Below are 18,544 nucleotides of genomic sequence, written 5' to 3' on the forward strand. Positions count from 1 at the left end.
AGGAACCTACCATCTCCAGGAGTAGATTTGTCTGATTGGTTGGTTTTCGGTTTTTGGGTTTTTTTGTTCGGTTATTTTTCCTGGTCAAGACGTTCACTAATGGCGTAGCTATGCAACGTTTCACCTGCGTGGTTGACACTGCTTTGAAAACCACCCGACGCGGTGGCCGTGACCATGACGCTTCTCCACAGAACTCTGCTCTCCTCACAAGTCGTAACATGTGTGGGTTCCGGAGACTTTTGCGTGGCAGGCAGCGCGCCACGGCTCTGACGACCTCGTTCTGTAAACACACGGCCGTATCTCTCCCTTGGTTTCTAACCTGCTAATCCACTTTGAAATAAAGTCCGCTAGTAAGCGACAAGCGTAAACGCCGGCGTGCGAGGGAGGGCTCGGAGTACTGATGGCTACCACTGTATTTTACCAGCCTTTTGGTCACTTAGAAGAGGTGCCAAAGATCAAGGAGAGGAAGGTGGTGGGCTACAAGTGTAAATTCTGTGTGGAAGTGCACCCGACGCTCCGAGCCATCTGCAACCACCTGCGGAAGCACGTCCAGTATGGCAGCGTCCCCGCCGTGTCCGCCGCCGTGAAGGTGAGAGTCGGGGAGGGGGGAGGTGTGGATGAGCGGTCAGGTGTGTGAGCCGCTCGAGTCACTGATTAACCCCCCTCCACCGCCCACCACCACCCCCTCCCCCCCCACCGTTGCGCAAAGCAGCTCAGGAAAGGGCGTCCCAGGATGTGGGCATTCCTGAGCTACGCTTGGATCGGTCTGGCTTGTTTTGATTTTTTTGCAGGTTGGACCCTCTTCATCTTTCGTGTCTCGACCCGGTCGCGTTTCGATCTGGTTCCCTTCCACGCGGATAGTTTGGTGGAAACGGAAGATCCGGGCCTCTCCGGACAGGAGGCTTTGGGTCGCCCTTCTGTTCTGCATGTAGTGCCGTTAGGTGTTACGCTCTTCCAAGTTGCCCGAGCTCTTGAGAGGAATCAAGTGGGTCCTGTTCCCATCATCTTCTGCTCCTCCCACTGCCTGACTTCTTGCTGTTCTCATCCTGCTGATGGTGCAGAGAGCCCAGAAGAATCTTTCACTTCTTGTCCTGGGTCCTCTGAGGAGCGTGAGATACATGAAATCTAAAACTATGGGCCTTTGAGTCACAGTAGGCCCCAAGAACCCCTTGCCGTAATTTGGCTCCTTTATCCCCTTTTTACCCATATGTCGCTGACTGGTGTCTTCTCTCCCTGCCCCAGCTTCCATTAGGCTGCCTGTTTTGGACGTCATAATCCTGAGAGCAGCCACAGTTTCAGGGACCTGCCTTCCAGGATATGGCTAAGCACTGATTTTTGAGCAGAGAAGTTAGTTAGTTCGGGGGCTTGGCTATTTCTCTCTAGATACGTGAATATGTTTTCGTTATTGGCCTTTCTCGATCTGGTGACCTGTTTTTGCCCATGTAACATGGACATAAAGTCTCTGCTTTCCTTCGCTGAAGACAGAAGCCCCTCTGGCTCCCAGCACAACAGTGGCCCCTGGGGGCAGCGGCAGTCAGCCTCTTCCGTGCCACCACAGTGTGTCCCAGGCTTGTTTCCTGGAGTCACTCGAGGGAGACAGAGCAGTTCTTCGTGTGTAATCAGTAACCCAAGAGTCACCTCCAAACACGGGTATCTTAAACTCGGGCTCCTCAAGTTTTTCAGTCGATCATACAGCAGCCTCCCATTCAGTGGGTTAAGTCACTGTACGCAGGGTGGGGAGGAGCATGGGTGGCAAAGGGCAGGGTCCTTCTCTTTCCTTCATTTCCCGAGGATGGCCCACGCTGGCTCCTAGATGCCCAAACCTCTCTGCTGTGTTTTCCTCTTCCTTCCTTTCTTTTCTCTGAGCCATAACCCTAACCCTGCTTTGTGTGAGTTCAGGTGGGATGGCAGTTTGAATTTTCTTTCTAAGATGGGAGCAAAGTGAGTGAATGGTCTTCACAGTGGGAGAGCCTCTCTCTCGTGTTTCCCAGGCAGTGGCAGCCTGTGCTGGGACATGTTGCCTTCACATCACCACCACTGCATGGCAGGCGGGTTTGCCCTCCCTCTAGGGGGAGCTAGAGACTCAGGGGAGGAAGCTTGAACTGGAGATGCTGATGAGTTTAGGAGAATGAAGGGAGAGGAGGAGTGCTGAAGACGATGATGATGGATATTTATTTTGTTGGTGGGGCATGTGTGTGTGTGTGGTTCTCTTAGCAGGAGGCCGAAGACCCTTCCCACTTGTTCCTGGATGGATTGGAAGTCGCCAAAGATGCCAGTGGCACCCTGGTGGACCGGGTGGATGGTGAACACTGCTTGCTTGATGGAATGTTGGAGGATGAAACCCGGCCGGGGGGATACCATTGTAGTCAATGTGACAGAGTCCTGATGTCCATGCAGGGGCTGCGTTCTCATGAGAGGAGCCATCTGGCCCTGGCCATGTTTACCCGCGAGGACAAGTACAGCTGCCAGTATTGCTCCTTTGTTTCTGCTTTCAGGCACAAGTAAGTGCTGTTGCATGCCCGCAGGTGGGGAGGAGGGAGGTGTCCTAGCCGGGAGGCAGCTGAGCTGGAGCAGGGGTTGGGGGTTAGTGAGGTGGGGGGTGGGTGGAGGCGTCCAAGAGCACCACTGAGGGCTTTCGCCTGCTGCTTAGGTTACCTTGAGCCTCAGTCACCCCATCTGTCAAATGGGGCTAAGAGCCCCAGATTACTTAACATTAGACATGGCAAATACAGGTCTTTTTCACAAGTGGCTATTTTGGAGGCCTTGCTCTGATTTACAAAAGACTAGAAAGTAGAGGAATTTATTGGTGTTATCCATCAAACATTCATCCAGAACCTCATCGTCATTTGAGGAAGTAAAGTTCCATTTAGGAAATTGAGGGTCTATGGAGGTAAAATTAGGACTATTCATTCCCTGTTGTGACCAAAGAACCATTGCTTGAGATGTTTCTTAAAAAGACCTTGAAAAGTAAGGAGGTTCCTGATGCCAAGAGGTGCTTTTGAAGTAAAGGGAGGTTGAGTCGAAAGAGCTGCCCGAGGCCCATCACAGCTTTGGAGTCATGGTTTTGGAGTATTGTGACTGGCATTTGGGGGTGATGGGAAGGGGGATGGTTCCGAGAAGAAATCACCTTTTATTGCCTTTCTCTGAACTGTCTGAGAGGGATACACGATGAGCAATGTGTGCCACCATCTTGGATGGAGGTGACCGATTAGAAGACTGACATGCTGTTTATCTTTAGGATGATTGAAAGTAAATGTTGGGTTGGTTGCTTCTTAAAAAGATAAAGTGCTGGATAGTTGTTGAAAGCCGGAAGGAGGCAATGCTTGTCCAGAGGGTAGGATGGATTACAGATCCTGAATTCTACGGAGACTAATGTCTCATCTTTGTTGTCAGATCTGTGCGCCGACGTAAAGCTTGTGTAGTTCTCATCAGTTTAAGAAGTATGTATTCCCCAGCATCTGTCCTGCTTTCTGACACCCAGTAGAGGCTCGGCAAATCCCTGTGAATAAATGGATACCCCCGTGCTAGGCAGTGTGCTGGGGACTTGGGGGATATGAGGGGCGTATAAAGATGAAGAGGCCATGGTCAGGGAGCTAAGGGAATTTAGGGGCTAGGGGAGTTATAAATAAAGCAAGCACACAAACGAGGCAAAACAAGGCACATATCTTTCAAAAATGTACAGTAAAATGCTATGAAATTTCAGAGAAGGGTAATGTGACACCCACTGTGGAAGAATTGAGAAGGTTTTATGGAGTAGGGAGCATTTGAGTCAGGTCTTAAAGTCGGAAGACGGGGCTCCTGGGTGGCTCAGTGAGTTAAGCCTCTGCCTTCCACTCAGGTCATGATCTCAGGGTCCTGGGGTGGAGCCCTGCATCAGGCTCCCTGCTCAGCAGGGACCTGCTTCCCCCTCTCTCTCTGCCTGCTTCTCTGCCTACTTGTGATCTCTTGTCAGTCAAATAAATAAATAAATAAAATCTTAAAAAAAAAAAAAAAGTCAAAGACAGGACTTGTATAGTTTGGAATGGGCGTACAGCATGGTGGAAGGGATGAGAGCATAAGCCCGTGGAATGGAGCATGAGGCTGGTGGGCGCCCGGCTGGTGGTCTAGTCTGACTAATCTTTAAGGTATATGTAAAAGAATAGGGGAAGATAGAGTATGAAGACTTGAGTAGAGACCATATTTAGAGTCTTTGAATGCAGAATTAAGACGTTTTAATTTACATTACCAGCAAAAGGAAGACTCTGGAATGAGTAGAGTCATCATAATTGCTGACATTTATTAAGACCTACTATGTGTCAGGCAGTGTGCTAAGCGCCTTCAAGTATTATCTCTTATCATTCTTAAGTCAGCCCTGTGAGGTACGTCCCACTATGTCTCCATTTTGTGGATTAGAAAGGTGAGGAGGTTTATTTATGTAACTTGCCCAGGCCATTTGGTTTATAAGCAATAGCTGGGATTTGAACCCAGGCAGTCTCACTCCATAGCTCATGCTCTTGAGTTGACAAAAAAAAAAAAAAAGATGGGAGGAACCAACTAGGAGGCAGTAATAGTAGGTAATCCAAGAAGTTAAAATGGAACTTTGGGAATGGTTGAAAGAAGTAGGATCTTAATGATTTGGAAAAATTGACTATAATATAGGGGATGAGGGATGAGAGACAAAGTAGAGGACAGATGACACCCAGGTGTTCCGTCTGGTTGACTGAGAATGGTGGAAGGAAAGGAAGGAAAGAAGGAAGAAAGCAAGGAAAGGAGGAAGATTGGCTGTTTGGAGGTGGCAGGGGGGTACTGATGGTTTTGTTTAAGGGCTCGTTGAATTTAAGAAAGCTGAAGGACACCCAGAGGGAGATGTCAGGAGGTGATTGAAAGTGCAGCTTTGGAGCTCAAAACATTGTGTATTTAAATGGTAAGCAACACCATTCCCAATTGAGTCATTTAGAATGGAATCTGGTTCTCTGGGGTACCGATTCAAATTAGAACACCTTCCCACACCTTGTTTGGGAGATTTATTATTTTTTAGACTACTAATTATTAGGAAATACTAGGAGTTCACCATAATTAAATAACTTCTTTATAAGTTGCTCTGGAAGACTGAGGTACAGCAAACATGGTAGTGTTTATCAGAAGGGATAAGTGGCCTTTGGATCACAAGACTTCTTTGAAACCTACCTTCCAGTTGCCTCTATATTTACAAAGATGTTGGAGACGTGACAGCCCATTTCAAGTAGTTCAACTACCTTGGAATTTCCCTTCCCCTCCTGAGTGTTCACCATGAATACAGAGTTGAGATTTTAAAAGAAAGCCCTTTCTAAATGCAAAATTTCTCTAATTTTTTTTTTTTTTTTTTTTTTTTGAATAAGTTAAGGGACTATTTGATAGGCACTCCTCACCACCTTGGCAGAAAACTTGCATTCCCTGGTATTTCATCTTTTCTCTTTGGATGCCCTCTTCCGATTATACATGCTTCCAGGCAAGGGAAAATGTTCCCACTGCCATGTATCTCAATCCAAAAAGGCTCTTGCTATCTTCTTGCCTTGAGCCCCTCCCTTTCAAGTAGGCATGACCACTCTTGTCATTTTTGTCATTGTTGTTTTTGGTTTGGGTAAGCACCATTGTTGAGCAAAATGACTTTGAGCAGCTTAGAAGTGGGATTGCTGGAAAAGGGCAGGGAGAAAAATGTATGTAATTGTTAATCCTGTCCTGTTTCTCTATTTTTCTTCTCATCAAGCTTGGATCGCCATATGCAAACCCACCACGGACACCATAAACCATTCCGGTGCAAACTCTGCTCCTTCAAGTCCTCCTATAACAGCCGGCTGAAAACACATATACTCAAGGCTCACGCTGGTGAGTTGGCCCTCCTGATGCAGGAGTCCTCTGGATTTGAAATCCTATGGTCTTCCCTGAGCGAAAGTCAAAGTCTCTTATCCCGCACATGAGAAGAAGTTATTCTTGACTTGGTTGCTTATTTATTTCTATTTTAATCTAATGAAAAAACATAAAGAAAAATTATAGAATAACCTGAAGCCAAAATAAGCCAAGGGTGACCAAGCCCATGTCACCTAAGTCATAGTTGGGATGTGCTACTAACAGGCTTTGTTTCTGTTGTTGTTGTTTAAAGATTTTATTTATGTATTTGCCAGAAAGAGACACAGCGAGAGAGGGAACACAAGCAAGGAGAGTGGGAGAGGCAGAAGCAGGCTTTCTGCTAAGCAGGGAGCCCGATGCGGGACTTGATCCCAGGACCCTGGGATCATGACCTGAGCTGAAGGAAGATGCTTAACAACTGAGCCACTCAGGCACCCCTGTTTTTTGTTTGTTTGGTTGGTTTCTTGTAGGAATTTCTAAATTACCTAGCCTTTTTTTTTTTTTTTAAGATTTTATTTATTTATTTGAGAGAGAGAGACAGAGAGAGCATGAGCAGGCGGAGGGGCAAAGGGAGAGGGAGAAACAGACTCCCCTGCTGATCAGGGAGCCCGATGCAGGGCTTGAACCCAGGACCCTGGGATCATGACCCAAGCAGAAGGTTTAACTGACTGAGCCACGCAGGTGCTCCTACCTGGCCTTTCTAATGGAAATGCATGAACTGTTAGCATCTACTGAAGATAATTCCCAACTAAAATGAAAGTGTAATCTTGAGGAAGTTCAAAAGGACAGAGTCCCTAAGACATGCAAGATTTCTCATGAGATACCCTTAAATACTTTTCCTTACAAGAGATAAGAAATGACTTGGGTCCTGAGTGTCCAGAAGCTGTGCTGGTCTCTGTTACTCTTTTGTTCCATCTCCTCATGCTTCTGTTATGAACAGTCCCTCACCCGCCAGGCTTGCACTAAGCATGTTATATCCATCCCACTCATTAATCCTCATGGCAGTCCTAAAGGGTAGGTGGTGGTGTCCCCCTCAGTGTCAGAGGAGGATATAAAAATTAAGTGACCTGTTCAAGGCCATATAACCCACTCACTAAGAATTTGACTTCAGAAGAACAGCCTGCATCTTTATCACTGACAAGAAGCCGATAGCCTCTCTTTTTTGCATCTGATGGAGGATGCCTGCTGGTGGCACAGGAGAGCTCAGGCAGGAGAGGAAAGAGGTGTGGTGCAGGGAAGGTGCTGGAGAGGGATCTGGGGGCCTCTCCGTGGTGTTCTTAGCCACACCCGGAAGCCTGACTGCACATACACCCTTAGTTAGAGTTCCTCTCCCGAGGTTTTAACCAGCTTTCCTGGTGTTGGGTCCTGTCGAACTGGCCTCATGGAATAAAACTCCTGAAGCCATCCAGCTCTTCCCAGCCCCACTGGGCACGGATGGGATGGAGAGACTGGTTCTAGACTTCTGTTCGTATTTTTATACTTTCAGGAAAAGTCTACTGAAGCTATGGAGTAAGAGGCTTCAGGGTTCAGACCGCTCTTGTGTGACATGTGTGCATATTGTAAATTCTTCAGCTGGGACAGCATCCTGGGGAGTCTTTCTCACAGATCTCCACCTTGGCCAAAGCGCTGTTAGCAAGAGGAGTTGGGTAAATGACTTGGCCTTGTGTGAAGGACTTTAAGAAAGTACCAGAGGCTGCCTGGAGACTCCAGGGCAGTGAGGTGACCACGCACACAGTCCTTCTGTGCTCACTGGTTGGTGAGAAGGAAGCATCTAGAGAGGTGGAATGCTAGAATTTGTTTCTCTGCACACCTGGGAACCTTGCTGTCTGTGGCATGGCATGCAGCCACTTGAGAGCAGCTTGGCTTGCAAAAAGCCAGTACGTTTTCCAAAACACTTATGTCATCTTGTCCATGCTAGGTGGATTGTTTCATTTTAAAGGGTAAAAGTCACATAGACAAATCAAATAATATCTGGATTTGAATTCTCTCTCATGTTGTGCTACTTGCCACTACCTAACCACTTCATGCAGCCAGACTTGCATTAAAAAACTTAAAAATGGAATAAGAAGGGCCGTGGTATTCTATACAATGATTAATATATATTGACATGTGTATTTCTATGTTACATGGTAAATGATATTCTATATATCCGTATTTATTATAGTAATAGTTACCACTGTTGACAACCGGGCATTATCCGGACTCCCAGATAATAGCTGGGGACTGACTGAGGTTCTGGTCGGGGTCGTCTGACTTTGAACTTCTCTTCCATCTTGGGCTGTAGTGTGTTGCGTCACTCAAGGTTCTCTTCAAGGCTTTCTTGGAAGTACGTGCTCTGGGAGTCATCAGTGGCAGCGCGGAGGCTGAGTGCAGAATCTGGGTTGCTGCGCTCACCTCGCATGTGAAGACGTTGAGTCATTTTCAAGGTTGGGCGGGGAACAACCCATCTCAGCTGGGTCAGAGCAAGCACAGAGGTTTACCTTCTCATTCCTGCTCCGCGGCTCTGTCCACAGGTCCCCCTCACTAGCACGCGAAACTTTCCTTGCTAAAGGGCCTTTCTGCTCCTTTTTTCCCCTCTATTTCCTTCTCTTTCCTTACCTCTGGTTTTAAAATTTCGCCTTAAAAAGAAATGTAAAAAAAAAAAAAACCAAAAAAAAAAAACCAACCTGCTCGTTAGAGGAAATTTGGAAATGAAAGAAGAAATAAGAGTCAGTCACCCCATAATCTTATTCTCTAAAGACCACTGTTGTTCACGTTTGATAACACTTCCTTTCAACCATGGCCTCTATAATTATTTTTAACAGTTGTGATTATAAGTGAGTCAAAAATATATCGTGCCTTTCTGTTTGTTTTTCTGAAGATCACTATTTTATTTTTTGTTATTTTTTATATTATTTAAGAATTTATTTTAATGAATTACCATTTATCAGGAAGCTGGTCCATATTTACTTAATCATTTCCTTATGGCTGGAAACCCTGTATGTTAAAGGATATTTTCTTAGTATCAGGTTGGAGTGGTGCAGATACTGAGCTGCAAGCATGAGGATTCACATCCTTTTGTTAGAAAAAGCAAAATTGCTTTCTGAGTCGATCAAACCAGTGTTTGTCCCACAACATAAGCATGTCCATTTCACAGCTTGGCTTTTTAAAATGCACTTAATTTAAAAGCTGACTTTGGGCAAAGGTGAACCATAGTCTCATTTGGTCACTGTGTTTCCATGGTATAAAATAATTAAAATAAAAATGCCTACTTTTACTGAAATGTCCTGTTTATCAAAGAATATTGGAGATTCACACGTGCTTATACATATACAACTCTCTCTTGATTTAAAAAAAAAAAATGACTTACTTTTACCCATTTCTCTGCACTATTGATTAGATAGGGGCATGGAGTTTTATGCTGAGGTTTGTGAACTGGTCCAGAAAAAACAAACTAGGATGTGTGGAATCAAGGAGGTGTATAGTCAGCAAAGACGCAGAGAATGAAAATAGCACAATGGAGTTTGCACTTAGTTACCCTGTGCTTGGAAAGCCACTGATAGGCCCTTGAAATAAGAATTAAGCATATTATATTCTGCAGATGATAAAAAGCATCCTTGAATGAAAGCCGACGTGGTCATTTCTAGTGGAGAGAGAGAGAGAGAATGAGAGACTGGAACCCTTTCTGAAGGAGGGATCGTAGACATTCAGTTTCACTCCCTGTTGGGGAATCCATGCATGGGTTTGTCCCTGTAAGTAGAGCATGAAATGAAAAGGGACCAGGTCACCTGATTATGGAGCTCATGGAAGAGTTTCAGTCCCAGAGGAGCATTGTGGTTGTGGGAAGGGGTGGGTAGCTGGTCTGTGAGGCTTCTTAGACCATGAAACTTCAGAAGTCGCATCTCTTGCGTGAATTAACTGTACTTCATCTCTTGTGTGAATTAACTGTGCCATTTTGTTTTCCACCCCACCTTATACCCTTCCCTCCTTTCCCGTTCTGCCCCTTACCGCCATCTTCTTCCAGGTGAACATGCCTACAAGTGTTCTTGGTGCTCATTTTCCACCATGACAATCAGCCAGTTGAAGGAACACTCCCTCAAGGTCCACGGAAAAGCCCTAACCCTCCCCAGGCCACGAATTGTCAGTCTGCTCTCCTCCCACGCTCACCACTCCTCCCAGAAAGCTACCCCAGCCGAAGAAGTAGAAGACTCTAATGGTAATGAGGGGCTTGCGAATGCTAGCTCACCACCCAGGGTGGAGCGGGGCTGGGATTAACTGCCAGTCATTCTTCCCAGAGGAAAACCTAATACAAAACCACGACGGTTCAAGTGAAGGAAGAAATGTGGAAAGGTGAAACACTATAGACGTTGGAGTGGGAGGGTGAAGGGCCCTTGGTGACTGTCTGGTGCCGTGGCCGAAATGTCTCTCTGGACTCGTGTGAGCGTCGCTCATGGAAAGAGTACTCCGTGTGCATGGACTAGTGTTGGAGTCTCCCGTGTGGTTGTGAGCAGGAAAGTAGATAGGATACCAGGCAGGTTTACTTCTTTGTTTACTTAGTTATTTATAGTCTGTGTTGTTCTTAAAAAAAAAAAAAACCTGAAAAACAAAAAAACAGGTGGCATGAAGTGTCTGGCGGGGGCATACTACGCTACACAGAATTCAGAGGAGGAGACGGAAGGGGATGGGGGGCAAGTCTCTCTGATCCTGTTGCAATTTAGGGGTCATGTTATGATTTTTGGTAGCCAAAGGTTGATGAGGAAGCAGCAGCTGAGAAGAGGGTTTAACTGCCAAGGTTTGGAGCTTCAGAAATGCAGAGAGCCATGGAGGGGTCTCCTCGCTGGCGGTGTCCCCCAGTTGTGGGGAAGTGGCAGGTGTGACATAGTGAGCCAAAGGACAGCTTATTGTTTTGACCAGACCAAGAAGCAGAAGTGTTTTAACTGCTCAGCTTGCCTCTGGGGATTGCACAAATCAGGTGCTTAGGACAGAAGGAAGTGTACGGATTCTCGGGGGTCTGGAAAACCCCAGAGCTGCTCCCTTCCCTGCCCCTACAGTCACCAGACATCTCCTACCAGCTCAAGTTCTTCCCAGCCTGGGAACACACTGTTCCTGAGGTCTACTCTTCTGTTCTCGGGGGGAGCTTAGTGGACTGGAAGGAAACTTCATGGGCTCTTGGCAACAGAGGATTGGCTTTGAGTCTGACTTCTCTCAATGCCAGTTGTATTTTCCCGGGCAGTTGTGGCTTCCACACTCATGTAGGCTTGGATGATGATACTGTCTCCACCAACTATCTGGAGAGAGTAAAGAGAAAAGGCACATGATGATACTGTCTCCACCAACTATCTGGAGAGAGTAAAGAGAAAACCGTCTGACACATGATGGGTATTGAATAAATGGTCATTTTACTGCTGCGATTCTCATCCTTTGCAATTTTGGCCTTGGGGGCCATTGATAACAAGTGTGAATTTGGGGTTATTTTTAATGTAAGGGTTTAAAAAGAGAGCCTCTTCAGGTAACCTGAAGATTTGACAGCTCAGCATGTCAACATGGCCTGATTATCAGATTATCCAAAGAGTAAATGAGTAATCTTCCTTCCTGAGGTCTGCAAAGAGACAGCTGTGGGAGTAGAAGGGAAGGCGAGTCCCGAGGCTAAAGCTGCCTTTACTGAGTTAGGGAACTTGGTGGCCTTGCCTTTCCAGCCGTCAAAAACTATGTAAAACACAAGAGCTCCTTACTTACTGGTATTCTTGTCCTAAAGGACTTTGACTCAACAAGAAAGGCTTGTTATTTTGACTGTGGCTTGTAACAAAGTGGATCTCCTCGATTGTTGTGTAGTAGTTCAAAGTGTGGGAGGAAGCCAGGTGTGCGTTGTTGTTTTCTGGGGAGACTTCGAGTCTCGGAGCTGGGAGGATGGGGTGGGGCAGGGAGCCTATGCAGAAGGGGACAGGATGTTCTCTTTGCACCTTGAGATGCTGTTCATTGGAAAAGATGGGTATAGAGCAACAAAGGGCAAAATGTCATTTGATGTGGATTATAACATCTTTATTCATATGATTTTTAATTAATTGCTTTCTTCTGAAATGGGAAACTACACCTGCAGAGCCATTTGGGTGAAATCAATGCATCTACACGCCATTTCCAGCAAGGGCTCTTCCTGGGACATTTCTCCCCATGTCAGACCTTTATTTCTTTTTCCTTTGCTCTCCTCCCTTGAACAGTGGGCCTCAGTCACAGGGCAGGGGCTCCTGCGGACCAATCACTCCACCTGTGTCCATACTCTGCCAAGGATTGTGCTCTGTACGGAAGAATCTTATACAAACACAGTACCATCCTGGTCCTCTGACAGCTTAAAACCAAATATTGAGAAGATATTGTCAGCCTGGGTTTGAACCAAACATAACCCTAAGCCTGAGTTCTAAGCTTTTCAGGAGTGATTTCAGAGTCTTGAAAGTGAAACGAGGTTGGGACCTTGGGGTGGGTGGTTGTGGAAACACGATAGTAGATTGTTGACTCTCTGCGGAACATACAGAGGGTCTGTCTTTAGTCAGCCACAGGAAGATAATTTGCAATATGTAGAAGTGTTTTCTTTTCCCTTCTATAGAAAGGACTCAGCAACTGTGAAAGCCCTGGGTGGCAACTAGTGAGGCCCTCACAGAGGTCATTGGACTTGCGCTGGTTTTAATGTATATAAATAACTTTTATCAATGGGTCAGCAGTGATTGGTTTAATTTGATGGGGGGGGGAGCTTCATTAGAAGGTAAGTAAACAGAAAGAAGGCATCAAATGGGCTGTTCTCATGAGTGAATAATTCTGTGGAAAGAATCGTAGTTTTTTTTGTTTAATAAACATTTTCTCGAGTCCTTCCCATAGGTCTTGTGTAGCTTTGGATGCCCAGGAATGACTGAAGAGGTTGAAATTGGGAGGACTATTCGCTAGGGAGCTAATGGTGGATTCCTAGAAATGACTAAGTCTGGGGGATGAAAAAACAGCTGTGGGGCTAGACAGTAGCCTGTAAATCATGCCTTGAATGGTGTTTGAAACACACATGTGAAATCCAATTGCACATTTTAATAGGGAGAAGCTCTGGGGCTGTTGGCTCTCAGTTCGGGTTTCCCACACTGCAGATGCCAGGACACTGTGAACACTAGCACCAAAAATGTGTTGCAGGCCTGGGGGGAGTAGAGAGCTATAAAACCAGGGAAATCACCAGTGTGTCCTTGGCTTTTCGATTCCCTAGCAAGGAATGGGAATAAAACTGGTTGACATGCTCACTGCTGTGTGCCGTGGTCAAATGCTTGCAGTCTTGAGAGCGAGCCAGTCTTCTCTGGCAGGAGGAAACAGGATGAAAAAGAAGGTTCTTCCAAAGCTGCTTTCCCTCCCAACCCAGAGGGAACCGCTGCAAGGGAGGGAGGGGAGCCAGGAAGGCAGAAATGAGAAGGTGGAGGGGTGATTTCGCCACATACCTGTTCTGTACATAAACAGAGCTCTTGGGCTCTGGGCTGTCTGTCTTGACATGTCTCACCAGCACACGAATCCTTTCTAGCTTCTCCGTGATTGGTTTTTTGGAAGAAAGAGCGATGGCTGCGCTGCGGTGGTTTTGTGTGTAGGATAATGGGAAATGACACGTAATTGCTATTCTAAACAATGCATTAAGGGGAGATCGTAAGGTTGTCAACAAAAGGAAGTGCTCTGCTGTGTTTGTGTTTACTGAGTTCCTTCTCCTGCCATAGAAAATGTAGGACTGGGTTTTAGCACACTTTTTTCCCCAGTCTCTGCTTTCAGGACAGAAAAATACATGGACACACACCTCTGTAACATAACAAAGAAGCTTGAATAGCCTAGTTGAGTTAAGAGATGTGGTGAGGTCTAGAAGCTGCGTGGTACATGGGCGGTGGCTATGTCATTGGAAATTGAGCTATATCCTTAATACAAAGTCAGGCCAGTGGTGACATTTCATTATTTTCCTCCCTTGAATGTCCCCCAAAGAATGGATTATTTTTGTTTTTCTGTCTACCCAGTTATGCTGCATGGAATTGCCTGCTTTAGAAATTAGCTACTATGCTGCATTTAAAGCAAAAATGAGACACTAAGAACAGGGACAAAATAAATAAGGTGAATGAGGATGACATAGTTCTTTAGTCTATGCCCTAATGATAACCTAGGGAGAACACCATGAACCTATGGTCATGACACCTTTCTCTCTTTATGGTATAGGTCTTGGTACAGTCCACCCAGTGGAGAAGTCTTCACTGTTAGGAATCAGAAGAAGAATGTTCTAAGGAGCTTTGTGATTGTTTTTTTCTGTTAGAATTTTTCAGTTGGCTTTTCTATTCTAAACTCTAGAATAATGCTTGATAAGCACATTTTTAGCCAGATACCTCTCACTAAAGAACTGTAGGCACTTCTTGTCATAGCAAAGTCTCGTGCATTACGTGCTGAGTTTACCCCCATTCCAGAGTGGCCTTGCTAGCATATAATACCGATGCGTGCCACTATCTCTGTGCTTGCTACCCCTCTCTACCCCCCAGCATCTAACTTCTGCGTTTCCACTTCCAGTGCCTTTGAATAGGCTCTCCTGGGAGCTTGGAAGGATTTCCTCGCTGTCTGCTTTTCTCTGTGAGCCTCTGACTTTCACTATCTCTGAAGACTGACTTTTATTGGCCCAACCTTCTACTCTGGTAACTCTCCTATTTGTCATCTTCTCAGGGCTCTCTTTGTACTTATGGATATGTTGCTGGTACTGTCCCATAATTTTCTGATGGAAGCAGTTAGCTGTAGGTCCATGTTAAATACTAACTTCTTTTGAATGACCAAGGATTTCTTGGAGACATCACAGTTTTCAATCCAGTTAACTGTATTGAGTCTCTTATGTCTGACTAACTCCACAGAACCAAATTAGGAGGGCACATTTCTTTCATTTCCACTTAAGAGTCAAGTTCAAAAGGCAAACATTCTAAAGATGAAATCTCATGGACTGCTTTAACAGAAATTTTCTGATACATTCTGCAAGAAGAAGAGATCTACCTTGATGAAGTGTTTTAAACTTGCCCTTGTTCTGTGCATAACAAGATCTTCTGTAAGGTGGGAAACCGAAGGTTGAAACAGAGCATAAGCCTTTCCAACCCTCAGGAGGAGACAGTGTAGCAGAGGTGGAGAGGAGTCGCAATACTCAAGTGGTCACCTGTTTACAGAACCAAGTATATACAATCATGGACCCCAGAGTGGGTGAGCTTGTTCTCCATATCTCCCCAGTGTTTGGTTGCGGTGGAATCCAAATTCAAAGAAGCTATAGGATAAAACTGACCAACAAAACTCATGGATTGATAACATTTTCTATTCTTCCTCAAAATTTTACCCACCAGGATTTTAACATAATATATTCACTAGAAGAGACTCTTTTATGAGACTGATACTGGTCCATTTCTACACAAATCAGGGATTGGCCAACTTTTCCTGGAAAGGGCCAGATAGAAAATATTTCCAGCTTTGTGACCCATACCGTCTCTGTTACAGCTATTCAGCTGTGCCATTGTAATGTGAAAGTAGCCATAAGCACTATGTAGATAAATGGACACAGATGTTTTCCAATAAAACTTTATGTACAAAAACAGGAAAGGCCAGATTTGGCTTATGGGCATTGTGTCACTGACCTCTGCCCTTGGTAATGGGTGGGGTAGAAGGCAGGGATTACAGCCATACCCATGAAATTAATCCCGTCTTTAACAAATGTCATCATCAAGCTTTATATTTAACACGGACTATTCCTAGATGCCACTTGCAATGTAACTTGACCTAAATATATTCTTTATTTCATATATGAAATGTAGGGCATTGGATAGAATTTTTTAAAAATTAGCACATGAATTACATTTAAGCTTAAAAGAACGTCTTCTCTAAGAATTATGTTGAGTCTAGCGCCAAGCTATCAACTCATTTAACCTTGACTGCAGCAATACTTGACACTTAAAAATTAAGATCTGAGATGCCTGCTTTTCAAAGAGAAGCTTTTCAGATTTCTAAATAGGTCAAACATAAAATTCAACCTTTAAGAGGATCCAATTAGTTGCTAGGGTATCAGACCTTCCACACAGGTTCCAATTGCAATCAGATTTCTCTTGGGGTGAAGAAAAGAAGAGGTGGTTTTTTTTAAAATGACAATAATGAAGTGGAGACTCTAGAGTGAATAATTGTGAAGTACAAAGATTTCCATCGTTTCTAACACATGGGATACAAGGCATCATTTTAATGGCTTGACCGTAATTTTTAATAGGTTCCGCTGGTCACAGAAATTATCTGACCAGAGAAGACTAACCTTCCCTTTTTGACCTCAGAACTTCTACATGAAAATGTGATCTAGAGTTTATTTTAATGCTTATTACAAAGAATGGCATTTCTACCAGGAAGATTCAGAGGTTTGTGACACCAGCGAGGCAGTGATACAGTGATTCTGGATCTCCCGTCGTACGCCCAGCGGTCTTCAGTCATTAAGCTGTTAGAACTTGGCAACCATGGCAAACACGAAACCCCCATAATCACCACCACCCTGAAGTTGTGTATCACGTGACAGACCCTTCCCAAAGAATCCACCTGCCTGAGATTTCTGTGACTTTGTGAATTATCCACAGTTTCATGTGCCAAGGATTGAAAAACATTTCAAGTGTAAGCCTTCCGTGTCCTGGGAACTTAGTCAACTAACCCATCTCCCCCTTCTCATGCCAAGAAAAACATTTGTTCCTCCGAAATCTAAGCATATACTACCGACCTCACCCAGAGCTAGTTCCTAGCAACGCTGGAGTTTGCTTCCTAACTCCACGTCTGATTTTGGCATCTTTTGGTGGATGGAGATGTTACCTTAAGTCTCCTGGAACCTATGGTGTGGAAAGTAACTGAAAGAAAGAAGGAATCTGTTTTATTCTTTGGCAGAAAATACATTCTGTTACTGGTCGAATCATCTAAAACGACTCATCTCGATTCTTTTTGGGAAGAAAGAATTTTCCTGGATTGTCCTCATCAGATTTTGTTGCTCTGGAACTGGAGCTAGATATTTTAGCCCAATTATATTTGAGATAAAATCCTTTTCTTGAGACGCATGATTCTATAGGTCCTCTCCTTGCTTTCAAATGTTGTTCTGCTCCAGAGGATTTTATGCAGGCAGAATTAGGGGGACCAACTTGAGTGAGCCCTGATTCAGAGGTGGAGATCCTGAAAAGTCTTGCTGGATCCAGCAGAGGGTATGTCCTAAGCAAGAAGAAGTATGTGAAAAAGATTTTTGTTTGAAGGTGCAGAGATGGGAAGAAGATACTAGAAATAATATTTTGGAAACAACTATTATTTATTTTTAGAAATAAATTATATGAGTTTTGATGATACAGACCAGGAGAGCATGTCCAAATAGTATACACGTTTCCCTGTTAACTCATTCATCATCCGAAATAACATCCTATGGAAAAGTCTTGGTTGTGATAGTTAAATAAAAATGGACACAAGAAGTTCAAGTAGTAGGGACTGTTTGCATCTTGCTGGATTCACTCCTTTGCAGTCTGTGCCCAGCAAGGGATGAGTTCCTGCCACAGGGGCTCTTTACTTTGCAAGCAGTTTCAGAGCCATCAGCTGGACCCAAAGGAGGTGTTTGGCTGCGAGTACAGAGCCCAGCTAAGGTTTTATTTACCAGTACACGGCTCTTGGAGCAGTCATTCCAGGGCTAGGTTCTTCAGCTTCCTCAGGGACACAGAATATTCTTAGATGATTCATGCAAGCCACCCTCCTTATGTCATCTTTTATTTTAATGTACCGTGAGCCCTCCACCAAAGCAGCAGTGAGAGCCAGTCGAGCAATAGGGCCTTCTAAAGAACCCTTAATCTAGTCCTTGGCTTTTTAGCCTTGCTAGCTATTTTTTCCTCCTTGACCAGTTTGAAAGTCGTCCCTTCTCGTGTTGCTATACAGGGTTCTGTCTCTTTTTTAATTCCTAAGCAATAAGGTTAATCATTATTTTTATTTTTTACATTCTGCTGTTTGCCATAAGTTTATCATCTGGTTCAGCATGTCTGATGAATCAGGGGTACAAATTATTCGTCTCATTTTTCTAGAGAGGAGACAGATACCCCAAAGAGTGACCTGATGAGTCTAAGAGTCACAAAACCTATGTGTGTGGCGGAGCTTGTCTGAATCCAAACCTTGTGCCCTTAACCTTTGTGTCATCTCATGGCATTCTCATAGCAGAAATGCACATCCATACATGATCCAGAGTGGCTAAGGGACAACCTCCTCTTCCATGTTTGGGGATCCTGGAATTTTCCAAAGGAAACTTGGGCCAAGTTTTTATTATTCATTGATATTTAGACCTTAGGTTAATCGATAGACAGTATTGTTAGAACAGAATAGAGTGAAGTGAGAAATTGTGCATTTGGTTTTTAATAGTTATAGCCTTGAGGAGAAGAAATTGAAGAGTCATGGAAGGCTTCTTGGTGGAGGTGGGGCTTGGGCTGGTTCTCGAAGCATGAGTGAGTTTTGCATAAGTGGAAGCCCATTCAGGGTGGAAGGAGTATCAGAAGTGAGCAAATATGCAGAAGGAGGAATCCTGGGATACACGCGACCAACCTGGCTACCGCGGAGGGCGTACATTAGTGAGAAGACAGTTGGTGAGGTGAGCAGAGGTAGAACCAGACTGCAATGGTACTTGGTTACCAGGAAGGCTTTAGATTTT

At 44.7% G+C, this 18,544-nt stretch overlaps 1 protein-coding gene across 1 annotated transcript in view; it reads left to right on the forward strand.

Moving 5' to 3' along the window:
- The window catches only part of LOC111146403 (zinc finger protein 462), a 133,847-nt gene that overhangs the window by 59,496 nt on the left and 55,807 nt on the right, over positions 1-18,544 (forward strand). Inside the window, exons 4-7 of the mRNA XM_022501941.1 lie at positions 425-589; positions 2,398-2,501; positions 5,726-5,844; positions 9,869-10,060. Coding sequence (XP_022357649.1) covers positions 425-589; positions 2,398-2,501; positions 5,726-5,844; positions 9,869-10,060 — 580 coding nt within the window. The remainder of the gene's footprint in view (positions 1-424; positions 590-2,397; positions 2,502-5,725; positions 5,845-9,868; positions 10,061-18,544) is intronic.

Source organism: Enhydra lutris, unplaced genomic scaffold, assembly GCF_002288905.1.
Source record: "Enhydra lutris kenyoni isolate GAN:26980312 unplaced genomic scaffold, ASM228890v2 scaffoldscaffold13, whole genome shotgun sequence".
Taxonomy (NCBI): Eukaryota; Metazoa; Chordata; class Mammalia; order Carnivora; family Mustelidae; genus Enhydra; species Enhydra lutris.